General features: G+C 44.6%; 1 protein-coding gene across 2 annotated transcripts; it reads right to left on the bottom strand.

Annotated features, from left to right (window-relative positions):
• Positions 1-1,099: 1,099 nt before the first annotated feature.
• On the bottom strand, positions 1,100-23,751 carry LRP11 (LDL receptor related protein 11). Of its 2 annotated transcripts, none has more exons than XM_075087950.1 (7): positions 23,084-23,751; positions 17,807-17,970; positions 12,636-12,777; positions 10,419-10,544; positions 9,456-9,668; positions 2,770-2,871; positions 1,100-2,494 (listed from the first exon to the last, which is right to left on the bottom strand). In XM_075087950.1, the coding sequence occupies exons 1-7, from the start codon at positions 23,613-23,615 to the stop codon at positions 2,340-2,342; spliced, it is 1,434 nt and encodes a 477-aa protein (XP_074944051.1). In that variant the 5' UTR covers positions 23,616-23,751; the 3' UTR covers positions 1,100-2,339. The 2 variants fall into 2 exon arrangements, with proteins under 2 accessions (XP_074944051.1, XP_074944050.1); XM_075087949.1 differs by having other exon boundaries at positions 17,807-17,973; positions 23,084-23,750.
• Between the last annotated feature and the right edge of the window lie 153 nt (positions 23,752-23,904).

The following is a 23,904-nucleotide window of genomic DNA, read 5'->3' as shown; positions in this document are numbered from 1 at the left end:
GCTGAGGTGCCCAGGCTTTCTGGTAAGGTGCAAACTTTTTTTAATTTCAGCCCAGCTGTGGAGTTTGCCATTACCTGAGAAGCAACAGGCCTCAGGCTGGTGGTCTGTGCAGCAGCAACCGTCACCACCTCCCCTCTGAGAAAGAAGAGTCCCTGGGAAGAAGGTGGCCACTACAGCATAATGACAGCTAGAGTCCTGTGCTGTGCTATGCTTGCTGCCTGCTGCTCGCACTCCAGCTCTGCTTGGAGGTGGTTATTCTTGCCTGTCATATGCAAAATCCATGAAGGTTCGGTCCGCTCACAGCAGCACAGCAACAAAGCCTGCTGTCGGGTAAAGTGGTTGGAAAGCTGAGCAGCTTCTCACGCCATGGCCGTACCGGCTGGCTTGTGCTCCGTGCGGGATCTCGCTGTCGTCCTGCCCGGAAGAACAAAAACAAACCTTTCGTTCTCCTGCTGGCTGTGTGCTGGAGTAATGGGTTTCAGTAATAGGAGCACTATGAGCTCAGTGAGAAAAAGACTGCTTTTCTTGCTGCTATGATAAGATGGTGAAGGAGAATAAGATATTTAACTAAAACCCCTAACAAATTTCAACGATGCGAAATGAATACCTCAACCAGATCCGCAGTGTGTCTTTCCTAGAAGGCTGTACTTAAAATGTGGTCTTCTGGGCCTTGCGCTGTTTGCAATGCCTGCTGTAGGCTGGGACGGAAGAGAGGCTGCCTTCCCGAGTTAGAAGTGGGCAGCATCAGCAGATGGTATCCCGGACCCAATGTAATGCTGAAGTACGAACAGCCAGACTTTGCCTGACGTGGCAGGAGGGCTCTGAGCAAGGAGCACTGGCAACCGGATTCCCCGAGCGGTCGGCACCACCAGCTCTGCGACCAGTTCTGCTCAGCTCGCGTACTGCTTGAGAGCGGTTGTGGAGGTAGACACCCTGTTCTTACCAGTCTCCCTACAACAAAATACCTCAACAACTCCCCCTGCCATACACGTTCCAGCTTCTTTTTAGGCTGTTTCAGAGAGAGGAGAAATGTACTTCTGTCTGCTCTTGTAGCACAAAATTTAGCTGGTAGCTGAAAATAAGGGCAATGCAAGAAATGTAAGAATAAAATAGGTTTATTAGAGCTATTTTACATAAAGTAATCAAGACCGAGCAACTTGAAGAACTATTTGTATACCATGGCAATATTCCCGCTGACTTGAAGTTACTGAAGTACAAAAGACAACATACAAAAAGATGCATGCCTCGTTTGCCTCTTTTTACTGGGACCCATGACAAACGTGACATCCTTGGACAGTCAAACAAGACAGACAGCACGGTGTGTGTATATGTATATATAACATGTACTGTACACATTTTACTGTTAACACATCTGAAGTTCACTCACACGTATCAATTACTTGCTCTAATTCTATGAGAATTTTGCTGGGATGAGGGCAGGTTGCCGAAGCTTTCAAGCTTTGCAGGGAGCTACGGGATAACCAGCAGGAATCCTACACTCCGGCATCCCAGGTAAAAGCTGCTGCGTGCTGCTCCCTCACCCCGTGGAGGGTGTCGAGCTACGGGTGGAAACGGCTGAGCAAGCCCTGAGCTCTGGGGAGAGTCACAGCCCTGGGATTGCACGTCACTGATGTCGAGCACTGGTAGTCCAAACTCATCTGCTGAGGACTGGTATTTTTCCATTTTAGCATTTAGTAAGCATGACTCTCTGTTAGCGGCACAGAGGTTTAAACTACGAATGAAAAAATGATGCTTTGTTCCTTAAATCCCAAATTCCATTACAAAAGCTGGTGCTTAGATAGCGATTGCTTTCAATTAACAAAGCAAGACAAATTCTTTAATGACAATACTCCCAGTGCATCAGGTGGAAAGTACACAAATCAGTCTCTGCTGGACAGTGAAGTAACGCGTTGGTCTGGAGCATCCCCGTCCCCAGAGCTTGTATTGTGTAACTCGGCGCTGGCAGCACTGGGAAGAGCAGGGTGGCACAGGCTTCCCCCTATGCCTTGGCCGGCGCGGCACACTCTGCCATGGATGGGACCCTGACTGCTGCGGGGAGGGCAAGGGCACCCTGCATCCAGTTTGGGGTTTTCCCACCTCCCATGTCTTCTGTGCAGGAGCCAACTGGAGCTACTCTCTGGAGCCTGAATGCTTCTTATTTTCTGGGAACAGGCGTCTACCCACTTTTTTATTTTATCACCAAAGGGGAAGAACATGTTCCTCATCTCGTAGGCTTCCTCTACGCTTGAAACTTAACTAAAGGTTTTGGTCCTTTTATAGAGGCAGAGGTTCATGGACACAGGAGAAAGGGGAGAAAACAACCGACCTAAATCCAATTTTCAGAGGTACATCCCATTGATGAGGTAATCGGACTCTTCAGATGTAATGGGTCGAGCTTTTTTAAGCTTCTGTCTTACTAAACGTAGTCTGCAAGCAACCATAAGCAGCAGTAAAGCAGTGATGGCCAAGCCTAAGGCTAGGGGTAACACAGCACCTACAACAAGGTTTAGAGAAATTACTTTATTTAATACAGTGAGAAATCGGTAGAGAAAACCTCAAATTTTTCTTTAAAAATACAGCTAGTCTATCACTTAGGTGCTAATATTTGGAGCAACCTATGCTGAGAAACTAAATTGTATGATCATACATGTTAGGAAGAGTTCAGGATATGGATGTACATTATTCAATTATTGACTATAGTATCTGGATCTATAACACCTGACTGAAAAACTAACATAATTCAAAATGAATTAACATGGTTGGTCTTACCTGTTTCTGGGACTGGACGACCACCTCCAAGCTGATCTGTCTTGGGCACAATTATGCCATTCCCATTTTTGTCATCTGTTCTTTTCCCTGAGGAACTGTTATCTGCAGAAATTGAAGCAAGATAAATGAATATTGCAGTTCAGGGGCTCCAGAAGGCTTATCCACAGGACACTAAAACTAAATAATGTGAAAGTGCTTAAGTTTATTAAAAACAGTTTAAGAGCTTCTGAATCCTATTGTTTAACCTGAATTTTTAAAATAATGTGAAGCTAAAGCTAAAATGTAAGTTAAATTTTGCATTGCAAACCACAGTGCATCTCAACCAAACCCAAGTGGGTCATTTTCCACTGAAAAAAAAGATGGATATAAATTATCTTTTACAAACTTCCATAATAGGGGTATAAGCCAATCTGAGCTAAAACACTACTAAAGCAGTGATATATAGGTGAAAACGAGGCCATTTCAAGTTATGTTGATCTCCACCCTTGGAACCTGTAAAGCGGGAAACGCATAGGTTGGTTACACAAACAGATGCACAACTTATGTACCTGGAAGACGTAAAAATACGTGGAGAAAACATTTCAAAGAGGAAGACTTGGAGTCACTTCAGCTTTGTGTACTGAAGATAGAGCAGAGCACTGCAATTACACAAGAAGGGAGAACACGTAGTTTGCAGCCAAGGAGAGTTCATCCTGGGACTGCGGGTGGCTGCAGTTTTGCTTCACAGGAGCAAAGCGTAACTCAGTTGGGTCCCCCTCCTCCTACCCTGCCACTGAAGTCCTACACCAATAGCTATGGGGACCTTTCGTGCAAGATTAACAGCTTAATCCACCAACACGCCCTTGCAAAAATCAGAAATGTGCCTATGTTTTTAAATGTAATGACTGTATTTGTTTTCCGCTGATAAATATTGAAGGGCACTTTGACTGTGCTGTGATATATTTGCTGGCAGCCCTCGGAACAGTGACGATGCCAGTGGAAGCATACTATGCTACAAAATCAGTAAAATATGCATGTGAAACGTTGGAATTACATATCGTGGTGGGCGTTAAGGAAGTGTTTAAGTCAATTAGCTTGGAACATGCACCGCTCCCTCCCACCACCACCAGCTCCGAAGCACTGCAGAACATGTCCCTGTCAGTGGCAGCAGCAAATACACACAACCATTAATTAAAGCCTAAATTGTTTCATCCATGTTGCCATGAGGTTAGTACTAATGTCCCTGCTCCGAGGCACAACACAGCCTCCCAGGCTCTGACTTCATTGCCCTGCCATTATGGGTAGGGGTGCCCAAACACTAACTTTAGCTGCTGGGAAATTCCTTAGGAGCAAGCCGCAGCCCCCCTTCTCATTCAGGCACTTTAAGTTGTGCTGGTGTGTAAAGGGGACTCAAGGAAATCCTAAGCGTAAACTGTACTGGCTTTAAGGTGTCTGTACAGCATCAGAGCTGTGCAAAATAACCTGAATGTAACAGAACAAAACCAGCAGCTGTTTTCTGCTTCTGTCTTCCCTAAATAAAATCATATGAGTATTTGTCTTTATTTTGGAAATACCCAAAAGGCGTCAGCTCTTCCTAGAGCTGCTCCAGCCTGTATGGCAAAGCTAGATCTGAACGCCTGGTTTATAAATTTGTTTCCCTGCCATTTGGGTAAAGGGAGTATTTAAGTCAACTTCTTGTAAAGACATTTGGCAAATATTTTAGGAGAGAAGTTCAGTGGGAAAATTTTGGAAGGGTAGAAGAATAACAGAATCCTTCAATAAAGCTTGTAGGGTTTTGCTAAGACTTGTGGCTGTTCTTACAGCAGGGGCTATCAGAGTCAATACTGCTCAACATGTTATCTGTTATCAACTAGAAAACAGATTTCCCCAAACATGTTTAGGAGCCTGACATAAAGCATGTTATGCGGATTTTTTTTGTTTTCACTTTCTCTTTGTTTTTCTAGCCTGTGCCCAGGAAACTGCAATTTATAGCCCTTTCCAGTTACCCTAATTAGAGATCTAGGTTATGGCTACTGCTGTCGATGCCCCCGCAGCAAAAACATGACTAAGGCTTGGGCACTCAGTCAAATGTTGTAATCCCAGCCCTGAGCAGTACTGCACGACAGCTGGTGCGGGCAGCCTGGGGAGAGGCAGAGACCCCGTGCCAGGGGAATGCAAAGCTGTTATGGTGATTTATACACTTGAGTTGGCTATGCTGGGGAGTGCAAATCTTCAGGCTGCTTGTGAATTCAACCTGTCTGCATGACCGTGTTTGCTGGACTGGCTATGGCTGTTTAGAAACCAGCCCACTGCTCACTCCAGTGTGCTTTGCTGCAACTGTATTTTTACTATATAGATTTACAAGTGTAGCAGTGCCAGAATATGCAGCTGGGCTTGAGCACTTCTCTGGAAAAGAATGCTGGGGCACTTTGGAGGCAGCCATGCAGAAACGCTACGCTGGCCTTGGAAGGAGATGAGTCTGGGTTACTTCACTATGGAGGTATGTCTGCAAAGGGAAAGAACTCCTTTATTGACATCAAATGCCTCTTCCTGCATCCACTCCCAGCTACAGAAGAAAATGTTTATCCTTCCAGCTTGGGCGAAAGTAAACCATAAGTCTGTTGCAGAAGACCCTATGCCTTGAGTGTCTGAGGAGGTTGTCTTTAAGTTGGGCTTGGTGTCCCCTGGAGTTGCCCTGCTGTAGAGGAATCCCACTGGAAAGGCAGGAGGGCAGAACAAGACTCACCCATTGTCAACAAAGACTGCCTTTTGGGTTTGTTTTGTTTTTTTTTTTTTTTTTCCCTTCTTCTCCCTTCTTGACTGTGAATAGATCCCCTGCCAGGTCAGGTGGAAGTTTTAAACAGTCCTTACCTTGGACTTGCGTATTTTCACACTTTCATACTTAAGTGTAAATCCTTAAAAAGCTTATATCAAGTCAGAGCCAAACATGAGGGGCTACTAGAGTAAAGAAAGCAGGTTAAGGGAAATTGGGAACAGAGAAACTATGAGGAGAAAATGGATTCTGGGACAAACTTCCCCTAATATTACCCTCATAGGCAGAAAGCTCATATTCCTGCTGTGAGGAACTATCCCACAGCCCAAAACATTACAGCTTAGCCCAGCTTCTTTTAAAATGGAGAAAAGATAAATATGGTGGTCCTTGACAAGGAGATCCCTTTTTCGGACATCTTTATTGGATTCTCAGAGATGAAAGCTACTTATGGGGAGGTAAGTAGCAGAAGGGACCTGCCTCTATTGGTACTGTGACCACCACTGTAATAAAAACAAATGTGAAAAAGAAAACAAAGCTACTCTCCAGTCCTGCATCTTCTTGAGAAAAACAACTGTTCTTTAAAAGTCAGCTGAAAGCTCCTACATCAAGCATCGTGTCTAGCAGCCACCTAGAATGTGCCACATGCTATCTCCAGTAGGTAAACTACGCTTAATATTAACACCTTCTCTTGCTCTGCTTGCAGTCACTGGATCTAAGACCATCACATCTTCCTTCCTGGCTTTTTTTTCCATGGGGATCTGCAAATGCCAACTAAGAAATAAGACAAATGTAGCCCTGAATGGCTGTCCTGGTTTCAGCTAGGATAGAGTTAAATTTCTTCATAGTAGCTAGTATGGGGCTGTGTGTTGGATTTGTGCTGGAAACAGTGGTGATAATGTGGAGATGTTTTAGTTGTTGCTAAGTAGCACTTAACATTGGTCAAGGACTTTTTCAGCTCCCCATGCTCCGCCGGGTGCACAAGAAGCTGGGAGGGAGCACAGCCGGGACAGCTGACCCCAACTGACCAACAGGATATTCCACACCATATGACATCATGCTCAGCATATAAAGCTGGGGGAAGGAGAAGGAAGGGGGGGACATTTGGAGTGATGGTGTTTGTCTCCCCAAGTAACTGTTATACATGATGGAGCCCTGCTTTCCTGGAGATGGCTGAACACCTGCCTGCCGATGGGAAGTAGTGAATGAATTCCTCGTTTTGCTTTGCTTCCGCGTGCAGCTTTTGCTTTCCCTTTTAAACTGTCTTTATCTCAACCCATGAGTTTCCTCATTTTACTCTTCTGATTCTCCCCCCATCCCACCGGCGGGGAGTGAGCAAGCAGCTGTGTGGTGCTTAGTTGCTGACTGGGGCTAAACCACGACAATGGCTTACTCTCAAGTGAAAAGCTGGAACCTGTGCTGCCACTGTAAAGCCATATCCCTTAATATGTAGCTTAAGTAGACAGCTTTTCACCATGTTGATGTTAAAAATCATTAAAGCTTATTTTTGAAATTTATTTATAATAGTATCTCAGGAGCCTGGATGCTTGCAAAGTCAACTCTAGGCTAACAAGAAACATTATTGTCTTTGTTCAACAGAGACCTTTGCAGTGTGAGGTGGAGGCACAGGTTCTGCCTCAGCACCTGCAGCGGGACCAGCACTGTCTCAGGAGACAGTCCATCCCAGAACATGATTTCTGCCAGTGGAATTGCTGAACTTTTGAGGCCGTTGGTATGATTTCTGTTCAGTGCTGCTTACCTCTCCTCAAAAATGCATCTAGCAATTACTGTCCTCCTGAACACTTTTCCAGATGGGTTTCATGGAGCTGCTCCAGTGTTTCAGTGTCTGTCATTTTTGTAGCACCTAATTATTAGATTTGGCCTGTAACCTCCTTGAGATGGCAGTGATGGAGAGAAATCTAATTAACAGATCTGGGTGGATTTTTAGGACTAGGTTAGATGCCTGTCTCCTCAACTCCATAAAGACTGGGGCGCTTGCCAGTGGCGCAGGACTTGAACCTCTCTGGACCTCTGGGAATCATTAACATATAGCATATGACTCCTATGGAGTTTAAGCATCTGCATGAGAAGACAGCGACTCACAGCAGACTTTGGCAGTAACCCTTTGGACCCAAGTACCTAGCACTTCTTCATGTCCTGCCACATGCACCCTCTTTGGAACTGATCCATAGGCAATTAAAAAAAACTCACTGAGCTGTTTGCTGCTTTTTTGTTTACAAGTATTGGGCTCCTGGGTCAGTAAGGACTGGGTCCTTTTATTCTACATGGAAATCCTTAAGTATCATTTAACTGAAATTAAATTCTGACTGAGCTTGTCAAAAGAGCAACACTAAAACCACAAGAATTAAAATGAGACGTGGTCAGCTGCAAATCTTGCCTGTTTAAAATTAAAAGGATTACAACAGATTCTGGTAATACACTAATCACTGAAGCCCCATCATATTTTTTTTAGTTTTGTAATGATTTTTTTCTTTTATCGTGTCCTGCTGTGCAACAGACTACCTCGAGAGCAAAAACAGTGCAAGTAAGTCACTTTGCAACATGGAAACAGAAAATTACTACGTAAAAGTGCCACGCTTTTATATGCGCTTCCAATTATACCCTCTGATCATAGATTGCCAAAGTTGGCGACCTCAGTTCTGGTTTTGCTTCTGAATTCAGAAGCCCAATGGCTTTTGAGACCTACTTAGTAGCTGACTTTCCACTGGAGCCTGCAATGCCCTTCAGCAATTTGATGTTTAGTTTGGGTAGCCCCATATCAGGTGTCACTCAGGACTATGTGAGCAAGAAAGGTTTGGGGCAGACTTCAGAATTTTAAGTAATTCCAATAAGGAGCACCAAGGTCATTTTACTGCCAGAAAACAGGGAAACATTTGAGAGAGTATTTTGCTATCGGTTCCTACACATTCACTGAGCCAGTCAAATTCTTGCAGAATGTTGTTTTCACTCCCTTTGTGGTTACCACAGATGAAGCACAAGCGTCTGAAGAAACATCAAAGTACCAGCCAGGGAAGTGCCCTTTACAAGGGTCAGCAGCAGAGGGCACCGAGCACTGCTCTGTTGTAACAAGAAAATAAAGCTATTTATAACTAGCTGCATCTTGGGCAGTAAGAATCAGACTGAACTCTGAAGAAATAAAAGCGGGATGTCTCACACTCATTTTAGGCTCTGTGCACGCAGCTTTGCTTTCATTCAATTGCCATTTCAGATCATTTTAATTCACCAGCAAGAGCCTTAAAAGATGTACCAGTTTCACTGTAGCTTCTGGAGTTTTATCAAGGCAAGGGTTGGTGACTCTGCCTGTAATATCACTACACACTGACTCACAACAGGCTTGCAGCCACTACGGAGAATACTACTGGGGACCTGGGGTTGCTTGTTACCAAAGATTGAGCCTTCTCTATAGTGATAAAAGATTTCTCCTGCCCTGGAGACACACTTCAATAAAAAAAGTGCCCATCATAACCAAGATATTACTTCAGGGGAAAAAAAAAGTAATCAGTTAGCACCAGGAGAGATGCAATTACTCTCACCCAAGTTGAACAGTGCTTTGGTATATTCTCCTGAAGGTACTCCCCTACAGATTTAAAGAGCTGTACACATCAGCTTACACAGCTGACCCTGTGGCAGAATTTGTATTTAGCTCACTGTACTATTTGTTCCTTAGGACTGTATTCTTCTCCTAGCATCTCTACGTTTTAACTTTCTTTTTGCACCTAGTAAGAACCAGGCTTGACTTTATAAAGCAATACCTAGTTGTAACTTTATTATTACAAGCTTCTTTTGCATTTTGTACATTTGCAAATTTTTATTCTTAGCCAGGCACCAAAAGACAATTTAATTAAATTTAAGGTGCAAGACATTTTCTTCCTCGAGAGAGAAAGATTTACTGAAACTGGTTTATTTCAATTCTTACCTGGCACAAATCCACTGATTTGTTTCTTTAGTCCCTGAGAAAGCGATTGGTTAGACATGTCTGCATCCACTGAAAGAAGCGGTTGATTTCTGGCAGTGGCTTTCAGGGTGTTTTCTGCAGAGAAGTTTTCCTCTGTGTTTTCCGTCAGTCCTACAGTCCTTTGCTGGGTAGTGCCAAGAGCTGCGTGAGTGATTGCCTTCCGGCCGGGGTTGACTGTGTTAACAGAAACAAAAATCATAATTTTGTATACAATTGAAGGGAATTAGAGTTGTCTGAGGGAAGACCCTGCGATATGGGCCTTGAGGCAGGCTGAACAAGTTCATCAGGTTCGGACATATGATGAAATGTGAGTTCCAGATACATAGCAAGTTAACAATTGCCCACAGTCAGCCCTTAAGCAAGAGTATACACATGAGCCCTGAAGTGAAATCCAGCAACTGGAATATCAATGAAAGTGGTTAGCCATCATGCCAATTCACCCACTGATGATTTTTGTTCACTTAGCTGAGCATGGGCACATATTGAGGATGACTAATGAAAGCTACCAGAGCAATGGTGAATCAACTGGTTCCCCTAAGTACTTGTATTTCCAGTGTTTCAGATTCTTGCAATGTACGTAACTGCACTCTGAAGCATACCTCTGAGACACCCTTTCAGATCAAGACCAGGATCCTTGCTTCCAGAACCATCATGCAAGCAAAGAACTGATCTTTCAGATGTTGAGAACTCTTAACACAAAATCTGTTATTTGGGGACCTCCGAGTTTTGATATGCTTTGAAGAAAATGGAATTAATTTCTAAGCATCTGCTCAATGCAGGCATTAAACCTTCCCGTGTGCAGTTTCCAGTGAAAGGCTCCCTGCCTGCTCATGGGGAGAGAGGCCACAGAAGGGGCATCGTTTCCCTTTGGTCATTCAGGCTGTGGTTACTTTCACAGTCTACACTGTGGCCTGGTGCACTTACAGTTCTGGCAGAAAGTTTCATCTGATCCATCAGGGCACTGCCTCACACCATCACAAGCAAATGTGATGTCAATGCAGCAGCCGTCGTCGCAGATAAACTGGTAGCGAGAACAAACCCCGACACAGGCTGTTGAGAAACAGTTCCCAAATTACCGAAAGAGAAATCCAAGCAGTAAATACTGAGTCAATGACTAAAATCTGCAGCACCAAGGAAAAAGCAAAACCATGCTATGTCAAGAAGGACCACAAACAAGGCATAAAGTTCAAGAAAGGCCAGGCTCAGCTATATGACGTTATACTGACACAGAAGCTAATATAGCTAATAGCTGTTCCTGGTACCCTCATCACTGCCCTAGCAATCTCTTTACCACAGGAATGCTCAACCTGGAGGCTCTAGCACCTTACACCTTGTGCAGCACCCCTACAGCACTTTAAACTCTGCTGGCCTAAGCTGAAAGGAGATCTTCCCAGGCTTAAATGACCCTCGACAGTCTTGAAAATAAATAAATGAAATCTCTGGCTGTAACTGCATCTCTCCAACATGTAATTCCCACTACATACCCATTCCGTATTTCTGACAATATGGTATTTTACAGGCACACATATGGACTATAAGGGGTATTTTATGGCATGTTTTCTGCAACCTAATTAAAATACTAAAAGAATGCTCGTCATTTGTTTACATCAGCAATGTAAAGCCAATACAGCACGTACTAGAATGGGACTAAGCACAAGGTCTCACGAGTGACCGTCACGAGAAAGAACCGATTGCTGCCTGCTTTAATATTTCGATTCCCCTGGAAATGGAGAGAATCCCTGGATGTTTCATTCTGCATACTCAAAGCCTCTCTGAAACCCATTCTGACCTTGTAATTACCAAGTGTTTACATCTGTGCTTTTGTCTTTCCAACAGCAGTGTAGTTCATTGCTTTGTAAAGCACTATCAAATTCAGTGTTTGATTAATGTTGTAACAGCAAATCAATTTGCATAAGGAAGTCATAGCCTTCAGCTGTTTTCCTGCTATGCACACAAAAGCTGTGCAATGCTAAGGAAAGTACGGCAGGAACACAGACGCCTATTTAAAATCCCTAAAATCATACTTAGAAAATGCATCTCCTAAACTTCAGCACTAATAATAGCACCGATCTTGCATGTGTTAAAGCACCATGGACTGGTTTAACTATAGCAGTAGCACTTGAACTGCAAATGGACTTGGGGTATTGGAAGAAGAAAGAAGGCAGCAAATCCTCTACATGCTCCACCCAAAAGGTACCACAGATACCCACAGCAGCAAATAAATAAATCAGCAAACCTCTCTGGCTGCTTTAGCTGAACTAAACGTTAATGAATACAGCTCTATCATCCATTACTGGAATACAGGCATTATTAAACAGACTCCTGATGGGTTTTTTGTAATACTATTTTATGTCACTGGGACTACCCTCTCACATAGAGATATTGCTCTGGTGCAGGGCAAAGTTTTTACTGGTTCAGCTGAACATAGTCATGACGCTAGTTTAACCTTTACTTTGTGCCAGAGCAGCAGATCTCTGTTAGCAACTTTCTTATTACAATGTAATTAGAAATTATTATCCTAAAAGGTGCAGAATTGACAGCCTCTGAAATCTAACTTACTTTCTACCTTCTATGCTTTTTACATTTCTTGAGCTCAAAGTTTTAAAATGATGGGTCAATTCCAGTTTCAGTTTCCCCGGTAACATAAACCTTCGGTAACAACCATTACACAGAAAAGCTTAAATGCATGAAAACAAGAAACCATCCCATCATTTAGATTACAGATGCAGGCCAATATTATCATTACTGGTTTGGGTGTCACACCTACTATTAACTGCTTTTAACTGTGTCTTCACTATAGCACAAGCCTTGTCGTGTTCCACACACTGTCAGACTATACAATGAACTGTTACGACGTGCCTGATACATACAGCAGTATTTCATTTTTGCATGCTTATTAGCAATACAAGGCTGAACGTTTCAATGCTTGAAAATATCATTGCTTTAACAAAGAAGCGGTGCTTGCTTACATCCTCAGTTTGAAACAGCAATTCAAAATTGAAAGAGGTGTCATTACGTAATGAATAAGGGCAAAACAATACACTAGAAATGGTGAATAAGATATCTGCCACCATCAAGTCCCTTGCTCTGAATATCATACCACTGGTTTCACACAGACAACGGCTCCAGTAATTTTCTCACCTACTGCAGAATGAACCATGGGCAGAATGGTCACAGAGATGTTGTCAGAGCTCTGCTGACCTGCAGTGTCTGTCACAGTTAGCTGGAAAATATACCCGCCTTCCTGGACGTGAGATAGTTTCAGTGTTCCTGGCTGTGGTACCTGATTAAAGAAACAGAAACACAGTGAAAAAAAAAACCAGCAGTATAAGATCTGTCCATAAACTTTTAGGAATAGGGAGCTCATTTCTGTTTTCACACAGGTTAAATAATTCTCTTAAGTCTAGCCAGCCCAATCAAGTGGGTGTATCGACCTGTAGTGTTTTGGTCTTTTCTTTGCATTCCTTTGTAAAAATAAACATGCTTGTTATTGACGTACTGTTTTTCATGGTACACTCAATTACCTGGAGCTGTGGATCTTAGCACTGGAGAATAAACGGAACCATAAATTTAGCTGAATTTTTTGGTAGTTAGAAATGTAATTTTAGAGGGTAGGCAGTGAAATATTTTGCACTCTATTGAGTTAGTCTTTAGACAACATACATGTGTTCACAGAAGTTACTTTTGCTACACATTGATTTATGAAAAGGTGATGGATAGCATTGCTTTATTAATAAGACTGCCCACCTCCATCCACTATGCCATTTAATGTAGTCATCTGCAACTTTTACAAATTGCCAGACTGAATTTTTCCATGCCTCACACTGAATTTCCGTGCCTCGCTCTGAACTGCAAATAAGTTCATCCATAGTGAGTGACCTAAACATTAGGGTTCAGAAAGTCATGTGAGAGACACATATATATAAAAACAATTTAAATTGGATTAGATAATTCAAAAAATAGTAAAATAACTTATTTTGTCATAATTTAGAACAGGTGCCAAACTGGTATTACCAGTACAATGGTCATTTAAAAATAAGTTTGTATAACATGGGTATGGTATTTGTATCAAATGCTGAACTTCTTTGAACCTTGTGACAATTACTAGTCACAAATAACTCTAGCTGTCTGAGAATTCAGTAACACATACTTCAGTAACTACAAAGAAGCTCTGCGGGTTTATTAGGCATGTAGTGTATTTTTACAAATGAAGCACACAGGGCTTTTCAAAGGTACATCAACATCCTCTGTTACTATCTTTAATATTAAAACCAAGATTAAATAGACCTTTGTTTTTGCTTATTTAAAGCTGGTTTTCATGCCTAAAAGAGAAGAGTAATTTTTGATAAATAAAATAGTAGACTCCTAGGCCTAGCTTTATAGCAGGGTGTATTGATAAATTCATTTTTCCCATCTGCACTAACTGAATCAGAATCTGAACTAATCCTAACTGAAATTTCTTCCCTCTTCTATTCATCCAAATGCACTCAGTTTTCTGATCTCACTGTTGATTACCTCCTGATGGAGTATATGACACCTTAGAATTCTTACAGAGAATCACAGAATCCCAGGTTGGAAGGGACCTCAGGGATCATCTAGTCCAACCCTTCTAGGAAGAGCGCAGCATAGACAAGATGGCCCAGCACCCTGTCCAGATGACTCCTGAAAGTGTCCAATGTGCCTGAGTCAACCACTTCCCTGGGGAGATTATTCCAATGGGTGACTGTCCTCAGTGTGAAAAATTTCCTTCTCTTGTCCAATCGGAATCTCCCCAAGAGCAACTTGTGTCCATTTCCCCTTGTCCTCTCCATGTGCGTCCTTGCAAAAAGGGAGTCTCCATCTTCTTTGTAGCTACCCCTTAAGTACTGGTACATGGTGATGAGATCCCCGCTGAGCCTCCTTTTCTCAGGGCTGAACAAACCCAGCTCTCCCAGCCTATCCTCACATGGCAGCTTCCCAGTCCTTTGGTCATCTTGGTGGCCCTTCTCTGCACCCCTTCCAGCCTGTCCACATCCTTTTTCTATAGTGGGGACCAGAACTGTACCCAGTACTCCAGGTGTAGCCTGACAAGCGCTGAGTAGAGAGGGATAAAGACTTTTTTTTCTCTGCTGGTGATGCCCTTTTTGATGCAACCCAGCATCCTGTCAGCCTTCTTGGCCACAGCAGCACACTGTTCGCTCATGTTGAGCTTCCTGTCCACCAGGACCCCCAGGTCCCTTTCCACAGAGCTGCTCTCCAGCCAGGTGGATCCCAGTCTGTGCTGCACTCCTGGATTCTGTTTTCCCAGGTGCGTGACCTTACACTTCTCCTTGTTGAACTTCATGAGGTTCTTGCTGGCCCACTCTTCCAGCCTATCCAGATCTCCCTGCAGAGCAGCTCTCCCTTCTGGAGTGTCTACTTCCCCACTCAACTTGGTGTCACCAGCAAACTTCATCAGGCTACACTTGATCCTGTTTTATCCAGATCACTTATAAAGATGTTGAATAACACTGGGCCCAATATTGATCCCTGGGGGACTCCACTAGTGACAGGTTGCCAGTTTGAGAAAGAGCTATTTACCACCACCCTTTGGGGGCAGCCTGTCAGCCAGTTCCCCACCCACTGCACAGACCACTTGTCTAGGCCGTAACGCATTAATTTCTCCAGGAGGAGACTGTGGGGGACCATATCAAAGGCCTTTTATTGTACTACAGAAATAAATATGCTCTAAAAACACCTGCTGCTTTTCACCTGGCTGCTGGGAGAGCAAATACCGTATTTAAAACTCATGAGCCATGGAATACAACTCTTGTCTCAGTGCAGAGCCAGAGAAACACTGCTGACTTGTGAGTATGCTGCCACTCCTCCTGGAAACCTCTGTGCTTTCCTTTTTATCTCTGTCCCGCCCTGAAGAATGCCCGACTGTAACCTGCTTTCTTACAGACTTTGGCTCAAACTAGACAGGAAATTTCCAGATAATCAGCATTTTAAAAGCCCAAGAATTGCCCACAAGTGTCACAGAGCTGCGCAACTACAGCATGTGAGTAGCAATCTGAGAAGCAAATTATGTAAGAAGCAATAATCAGTCACAATAGAAAAAAATTTCCACTGGCTTCTTCAATATGATACGATCTCTTTATAGCAGTCCTTCCCCCTCCTGCGCCCTCTGTTTATTCTTTGGTACATAAATGCAGTGCAGCAGCTGCCTTTTATCTTATGTAAACACAGCACCATTCTCCCTCGTAGCTATGGATTGAGATATAGGTTTCTAGGAGTAGATGACATGAAATCCAGTAATTTCAGGATAGCAACTAAAGCACTAAAAGTAGCAACTGAAGATTGCACGAATAATCACAATTATTAATTCAACTCTAAAAGTTACATGATCATGGATAATCATCAGGCTACTCATCTGTGAGATAAAACCTGCCCATCTGAACACAATAGAAAAGCATCTAAACATAAACCTGTGTCAATATTGTTTTCGTTTATCAAATATAAAGAAATCACCAAGATTAATGTTAATTTTGCAGTTTTAAATAAATATAAGATTGGTCTCTATTTTATGGAGTGACTCTGAGTAAAAGTAAAAACATGAACTTTAAATTTTTTAACTTCTGATTTTCGTGTTACTCTGTACTACTGCATCACAGACAAATACAAAGAGTATTTGATTGCTATTTACAAAAAATAATCCTGCAAAGGGACAGATTAACAACTCTTGATAATAAAATGTTTGTTTTATCCAGATAATATCTAGCAACTATTCTGAAAGCTTCATTCAGGTCTTCTCTATGTGTTATGCTATTTGCACTCCTTATGAATGCCTTTTGCCGTTTTAATTTTCAAGCCAATTAAATAATAAATAAAGATAAACAAACTCACAGTGGTCTTTGACATAGTTTCAAATTGCAATACAGCCTCAATATAGCCTGACTGCAGTCGCCCTTCCACAGATGTGGATCTTGCAGTAGAAGATAAAACTTGCAGAATTATGTAGCGCTGGCTTAACTAATACTTCTGAATAACCCTGCTGTGTTTTCTGCAAGCAATATGATTATAAAAAATTACTTGTGCATGAATTTCAGTAACTACTCACCAGAGAAACTCAAGTGCCTTCTTAGGGTTCATCCAGCAGCATGTTTCCTAACTATGCCATGGTGATTTCCAGTTACCTACACTGGCTTCCAGGAGACTAAGGAATAACCTATTCTCCATTGAGTTTTTCCATGGATGATGATTTTAGGTTTCAATGCATTTAGCTAGCATTTTATGTTAGGCAAAACTATTTGCTCCACCATTGCAAATCCTGAGTAACTGCTGATATTGGTAGTCTGTCCAACTTGTCTTTGATGTTACTGAGCTGAGCACACATAAGCAGCAACTGTCAGGTACTGCTCATGGTGGCACTGGTACACATGACCTCCTGGGTTTTGGACTGTTCTATTTGCTCATCCTCTCCTGTTTAAACTCTTCCTGTTCATTGGCAGCATCTCAGCAACAGCAAGGTCTATGGTCCACACATTCTCCCCTTTAACATGTCCCTCCTGCTCTAGGCGGTGTCTCTGCTGAGCCCTGAGTATTGTGGGCTGTAAATAGATTGTGAGTAGACTCTATGGGTTTGAGACGTTTTTCCTTTCTTTTTCTGCGGCTCCTAGAGCATTCACAAAGCAGGGTAGGATGGAGAATCCCTCTCTTGACAGTTAAGTTGAAAACAAATTGCACAGATGCACAGAAATTGTACAGGTGCAATAAAACAGCATCTCAAGATTTTTTACAAGGTCTACGTCACATATTTCTTTGCATTGACTGTTGGTGAAAATATTTTTAGTAACTGAATTACTAAGGTGTCTCTAACCTGGATCAGAGAAGCCAAAACCCAAGTGCAGTCAGCACAAACAATGGTGAAAGAGAGCACAGCTGAAATACAGTAGAGTATTAGCATTTACTTGTTTGTTACTGTCTCATCCTGGATACAGATCAGCTGCAGAAAACACTAGAAATAATCATTAGAACAACCTCCCCAGGGACATGGTAGAGTCCCCATCAATGAGGTTTTCAAAACATGACTGGACAGGGCACTAGATAATCTCATCTAGGCTCCCTGACCCAAAAAAGGTTGGACCAGATGATCTTCTGAGATCCCTTTCAATGTGGGCTGCTCTATGGTTCTATGAAATAAATGCTCAAGTTGTACAGTCATCCTAATTTTGGTGCCTGGTAGCCATATCCATTTGAATACATTTAATATTTTTAGCTCTATATTTAAACCTGTGCTATAATGGACACAACGATCTGCAAATGACTGGCCATGTGCAAGGTTGCATGTGTACCTTCATTTCAACCGATGAGTCACCTTGCAGCAGTGTCCACTCGTACTGAACAATTCCACGGTCATCTGAGCTTTCTCGGCCATCCAAAAGCACCCAGTCGACAGGTGACTGCAGGACAATATCTTGTCCTGCCTTGCACTGTGGAGGCTCATCGTATTCTTCTTCTTCTTCAATAAAAAAAGAGAAGCTCAGTTATCAGGGGAAGCTAGTGATTAATTATATAAAGCATATTTTTTATTGGTTAAGGTATTGATTCACCACTGTGCAACTTCCTGTAAGACAGGACATGTTGATTAGGGCACATTTTGTTAGGCGGAGTAGTATCTACTTAAATTTTAGCTAACTGTTCCATATTCAGTGATGTCTTCAGGAAATCACAGCTACATTAGAAGCACATGCTATAGAAAACCTCTCTATGTACATGGATGTTCCACTAATACAACAGGATTGTTAGAATCAGTGTGGTTTTTTAATCTGAACTAAGGAAAATTGATTGAAATATGAATTACATACATGTTCAGATGGAAGTTACTGCACACCTTTCATAGCACTCTGCATAACTTAATACTCTTTTAGTCTCTTTTTTTTATAATACATCATTACAGGAGTGAAAGACATTTAACCTGAGCTGGTATCCTGGTGAAGCAGTGCACAATAACACAATGATTAATCAATGATCACCAATTTGAAGTGCCCAATTTAAGACATTCAAAGCTTGATTTTCAGGTTATTTAGGATTTGTAGCACTTTGCTATATTCAAAGTCCAATTCCTTTTGATTGAAATTGTGAGTACTAAGTACTTTTTCCAATCCGACCATAAGTTTTTCAGGTTAGGCTAACAAAACTCCTGCACGTTAAGTGACATGGCTGGTGAGAAGCAGTTTAAGTCATTTGCTCTGCAACATTCAGGCAGTGCAGGGAAGACAGACAGATAAAATCTGGTTCTACAACTGAGCATGACAACTTTAGTCATAAGATTGTATCTTTCTGCAGTTCCCTGCCCCAGTTTCATGCCTTCTCTGGGCATGGGATGTTCCCGGCACTCTGAAGAGCCAAGGTGCTTTCTGCTCTTGACTCTGCAAATGATATCCTGTAAAGGATATTGATGTTAAGCTCAGAAAAGCATCTACTGAACACAAGTCTGTAACTTCACTCAGTGTGGGCAGAGCTGCACAAGGAAAGAAAAGGCGCTTCCCCACCAGCATTGGGATTCTCCCCTGCACATGCTCCTCTCCAGTTTCAAGAACTTGCTTGAAGACACAGAGCTCATTGGAGCAGTGGGACAATTTTTTATCGCTGACTTAACAGCAAACCTTTTATTTCTTGTTTTTCTCAGAAGTAGGTAAGGCATAGAAAATTTCAGGGCAAATGCCTTAATTTAGGAAAACATACAAATAACTGAAAAGAGGGTCTAGTAATAGAAAGCGTGAAGCAGTTCTTACTCATGCCGCTGGCACAGGAAGCTTTGCCTAATTTGAATACGCTCAGTTCTCAAAACCAACTATGTATAAAAGCAACATTTAGGTGTAAAAAAACCCCCAACCTCATTGTTAATAAACACCATCATTATGGTGCCAGGGCAGCTTTTATTTGGTATATATGAGTTATGTAGTCTTCACACAATGATTTACTTTACTGATCACTGTCAAAAAGAGACCGACCTGGGTCTGAAACAGCACAGCTCATTCTTCCACTTCTACCTTGGAAAGTAGTTTCCTGTAACCTGTCTGGTTTAACTGACTCAGTCAATGCCCTGTAGGAGCAGAGACAAGCTCCACTTTCCCTGGGCCCTAAGCAATAAGGATCTTCCCTTCCCAGACTAACTTTATACTCCAGCAGCCTGGATTGCAATGGCAGGACCACTTCACGTTGGGGCAGGTCACAGAAATTCATGTCAGCTCTTTGCTAGAGGTGAGTGAGGGACCCCACTCAGGCCTCTGGTCCCAAAGGACAGAGGCGCCATGCCTTTGCTTGTAAGACACCGGAACATGCTCAGAAAGGTAAATCAGTGGCAAAATCAGCTTGCCTCTTGCCCTAGTGAAGAAAAAACTGGCCAGAGACAGACATCTGGCATGGGAGGAGACAGCCTATTGAGCTAAAGACTCTTTTCCACAGCAGTATGCTTAGAGAGTAAAATACCTCCAAATCTGGGGAATACATGCTTCTCAGAAGTCAGCATAGAAAAGCAAAGAGGCATGATCAGGAGCCACTTACAACCACTGCTCATTGGAGTAAATGACTGTTACCCACAGGTTAGCAGAAAAATCAAGCTCAAAAGGCATCTTTTAACTTCCTTTTCTAAAGACTATTTAGACTGAGCGTAAATAAGCCCTGTGAAACTGATATGGGCCAGATGAATGCTCTGAGATGCTGGAGCTGGCTGCTGCTCAGAAAAGGGGCTGCAACTTTACAAGCAAATCTTTCTTCTTGGGGGGGGGAACACAGCAGATTTAATTTGTTCTGCTTCCTCCATCCTTTATACAGACTTGGCCTGCCAATAATGAAGCTGCCAGCCAGTTGTCTGAATGAAGGCTTTGTTATAAAAGGCTTTTTTACTACTGATTCCTGAATTTCTTTGATATCAGTTTACCTTTGTGTTGAATCCTCCATTGCTCACCAGTAGCGAGTATTACAGAAGGAAAGTCAGACATTTCTGGTGAGGCACTCAAGTCCTCTTTCCTTCTAGGTCAAAAATTTAAACATTTACCTAGCAAAGGTAAAAAGGATTAACAACTTCTTTCAGTACAGGCATATGGGGTTTCATTGTTAACCCAGCACAAACTGTCTGGAATTTCAAGGTAAATACACAGCTAAGCCAGCACAAATTGGGTGTAAAGTGAAGGGCTTGTATTTACACTGGAACGTTCAGTCCAGAAATTCATCCCACTGCTGGCTGTTCTGGGAGTACACAGAGATACGCTTGATCTGAAGCGTACGCATCTGTCATTAACTGCTCTCTGAATTAAATATGCAATTGGTTTTGGTTTACTGAAGATTTTTAACGTAAATTAAACCGCAACACCCTAGAGATCACTGTATACTAATGCTCAGAAATATTCAGGAATTATGAATACACCATGGTTATGGATAAATGTTGGTTTGGGATTATAAAAAAGAAACTGGTAGAAGACTCAACACCACAGTACTCTGAAACAAACAAACAAACAATCAAAAAAGAACAGGTAAAACGTGATCCCCTTGTGACTGAAAACCTTGAAATGCAAAGCTCTTTCCTATATTTCCTAAATTCAGTCATGGGGTGACATAAGGGAAAGGAGTTGCATTTTCATCACCCTGTGATGCATTGTTGTCCAGACTAATTTCTCAATATAATTGAAGAATGCAGTGGTAACATAACATCAGAGAGCAAAATAATTCAATCTTAATTTTTCCCTTCTGGTCTATGTCATGGCTGACAGACGTTTGAATAAGAGTTCATCCTCCTTTGTGGCTCTGCTTCAGCTCCAGTGTAATTGCATTAAGAAGCTGTAATCCCGTTTCTGATACCACCATCACCCACAAGGCAGACTTCTAAATTAACCCAACAGGACACAGAGCAATTTGCAGTTTAGGAACTGAAATTGCCTTGCAAGCCCAGAGCTGATAGTCATGAAAGCTGCCTAAAAGGCAAGGCATTCAAGAATTCAAGGAACTCAAGATTTCTAATAGGCAGAGTATAATTTGAACAGTAGAATTATTTATATCATGCCATAACTGAGTCACTCTACATTAGGGCCAGGTTTTAATGGAATTAAGGCAGTTCAAAATGATGAAGGACATTTGAAGGTATTCTCAAAGGTTTTCAAAGAAGCCCAATTCTCTTTGACTTCGATGCAAAACCTAGTCTTACGCCTTCTATCTTGCAAGTGCATACAGGGTTGTAAAACATAATTATCCAAAAGTTGCTACACAAATAGTACTGTGGATCTAATACTTCCCCCAATAAAAAGGTCAAAATCTTACCTTGGGTTTTTCTGGCATCTTAAAATCATCTTTACTGCCACAAGTTCCTCCCTAGTTTACCTGACCATGCACTTTGCAAAAAATATTTAGGCAATGTAACTCCTCTAAAAATTGAGCCCCTGCTCTCTCTTATCTCCACGGGATTCCCCTTGGCATTCTCATGAAACAGATAGGACTGGGCAGACCTCAAGCCTGAGGTCTCCCCTGCCAAGGGAGAAGTAACAGCAGGCGCCACCTGGGCACACAGTTTTCATTCACACCACCGCTGGGCTTTCTTCGGTGTTGCGCAGTGACTAATTTACTTGAGACGTACCGCTGAAGAAGATGAATAAGAGGACATTTAGGAAAGTACTGTCAATGGAAGGTAATGAAATTAAGACAAAATGAATCAAGATGGAACCGATTAACAACAGGAGGTGGGGGACTGCAAGTGAGTTCTTTGGATCAGGTGCTAGGAAACAGACTCCAATTTTAGAAATTCAGACTTGTTTTCATCTACAGCTGCTTGCTCTGGATTACGTTGCTCTTAAATACGTTTCAGGGCTGAACAACCTGCTGCTTTTGGTGTGGCCCAGACACCAGAGGCGGTTGTACGGAGTCTCCGCGCTGCCTCTGGACTACCTGTGAGACATCCTTCTCTTCCTGAGCCCAGATCTGAAGTTCTTAGGCAGGAAAAATTCTGAATTAAGTGAATGAGAAGCCCCCTTAGGTGATGACTTTTCCACAGCACCCTCAAGAAAAAGGGTACGCTCCTGATGGGATGCTGCGTAAACCCCTCTCAAGCCACGGCGCCCGGTTCTGGCGCAGCCGGCACCGCCGGTTCACACCTTCCGAGGCGCCCAGCACCCGCCGCTCCCCGGGGCGCCCGAGCCGTGGGGCTGGGACCCACCCGGTCCCCCCGGGGGTGCGGGGCCCGTCACCGCGCTCACCCCGCCGGCCGGACCCCAGCCACCGGCCTCCCAGCCCGGTCGCTCCCGAGGTTTCTGCACAGGTACCCTCCCACCGTGGGGCACGGCTGGGCCGCTCCTCCCGTCTCCGCGGGGCCCGCCGAAAGGCACGGCACCGCCCGGCGCTCCGTGGCCTCGCGGCAGGCGCCTCACGGCTCGCCCTCCCCGCCAGCGCCCCGCGGCGCGGGGCGGCAAATGGCGGCGCCGTGGCCCTGCCGCCCGCCCTGCCTGACCCCCCCCCCGGCCCCGAGGGCCGCCCGCCGCCATTTCCCTCTCGCCGCGGGACCGGCGCCCCCCGGGCCCGGCCCCCACCCGAAGCCATCTTGGGCCAGGCCCTCGCGCCCCACCGCCCCCGGCGGCCCTTACCCGGCGGCGGGGCGGGGAGGCCGGCAGGCCGGCGGCTATAGGTGCTGTAGCCGCGGTGCGGGGCGAAGCGGCAGACGGGGCGGCCGCGGTGCGTGCAGTTGAAGAGGTAGCAGCCCAGCTCTGCCGCCGCCGCCGCCCCCCGCGGCCGGGCGGGCCCCTGCACCACGGCCAGCGTGCAGTGCGGCTCGGCGCAGCAGACGTCCAGGCACTGCCGCCAGCCGGCCACGGCGGCGGGGGCCCGCAGGAAGGTGGCGCCGGCCGCGATGGAGTCCTTGGTGCGGATGATGGAGTCGGGCCTGGCCGAGAAGCTGCCGCTGCCGCCGCACCGCTCCCCGCCGCCGCCCGTCGCAGCCGCCGCCGCCGGCGGCGGTCCCGGCTCCTCCTGCTGCAACTGCCGCCGAAATTCCTCCAGCAGCGACTCGACGCCCGAGATCTGCGAGCGCAGGTCGGCCAGCGGCGCCGCGCACCGCCCGCCCGGCAGCACGGCCCGCCCGCCCAGCGCCGCCACCAGCACAAGCACCAGCGCCGCCATGGCCCCAGGTGGCGGCGGGAGCGGCGGCGGGACCTGCTCCCCCCGCCGGCACCCGCGAGCGCGGCGCGGGGAGGCGCCGGCCCCGCCCGGCTGCACGAGGCGGCGCGGCGGCGCTCAGCACCCGCCGCCGCGAACAGCTCCGCCGGGCGGGGCCACCCCGCCCCACCCGCGGCCCCACCCCGGCCCCGCCCCCGGGCGCGTGGTGAGCCGGCGGCCTGCCTCGCCTGCCCCCCCCACCTCACCGCCTCCGGGCCGGCTCTTCCCAGAGCCTTAAAGACGCGGGTTTCTC

The sequence above is a fragment of the Phalacrocorax aristotelis genome, chromosome 3 (assembly GCF_949628215.1).
Source record: "Phalacrocorax aristotelis chromosome 3, bGulAri2.1, whole genome shotgun sequence".
Taxonomy (NCBI): Eukaryota; Metazoa; Chordata; class Aves; order Suliformes; family Phalacrocoracidae; genus Phalacrocorax; species Phalacrocorax aristotelis.
This window is presented reverse-complemented; position numbering and strand designations above follow the sequence as displayed.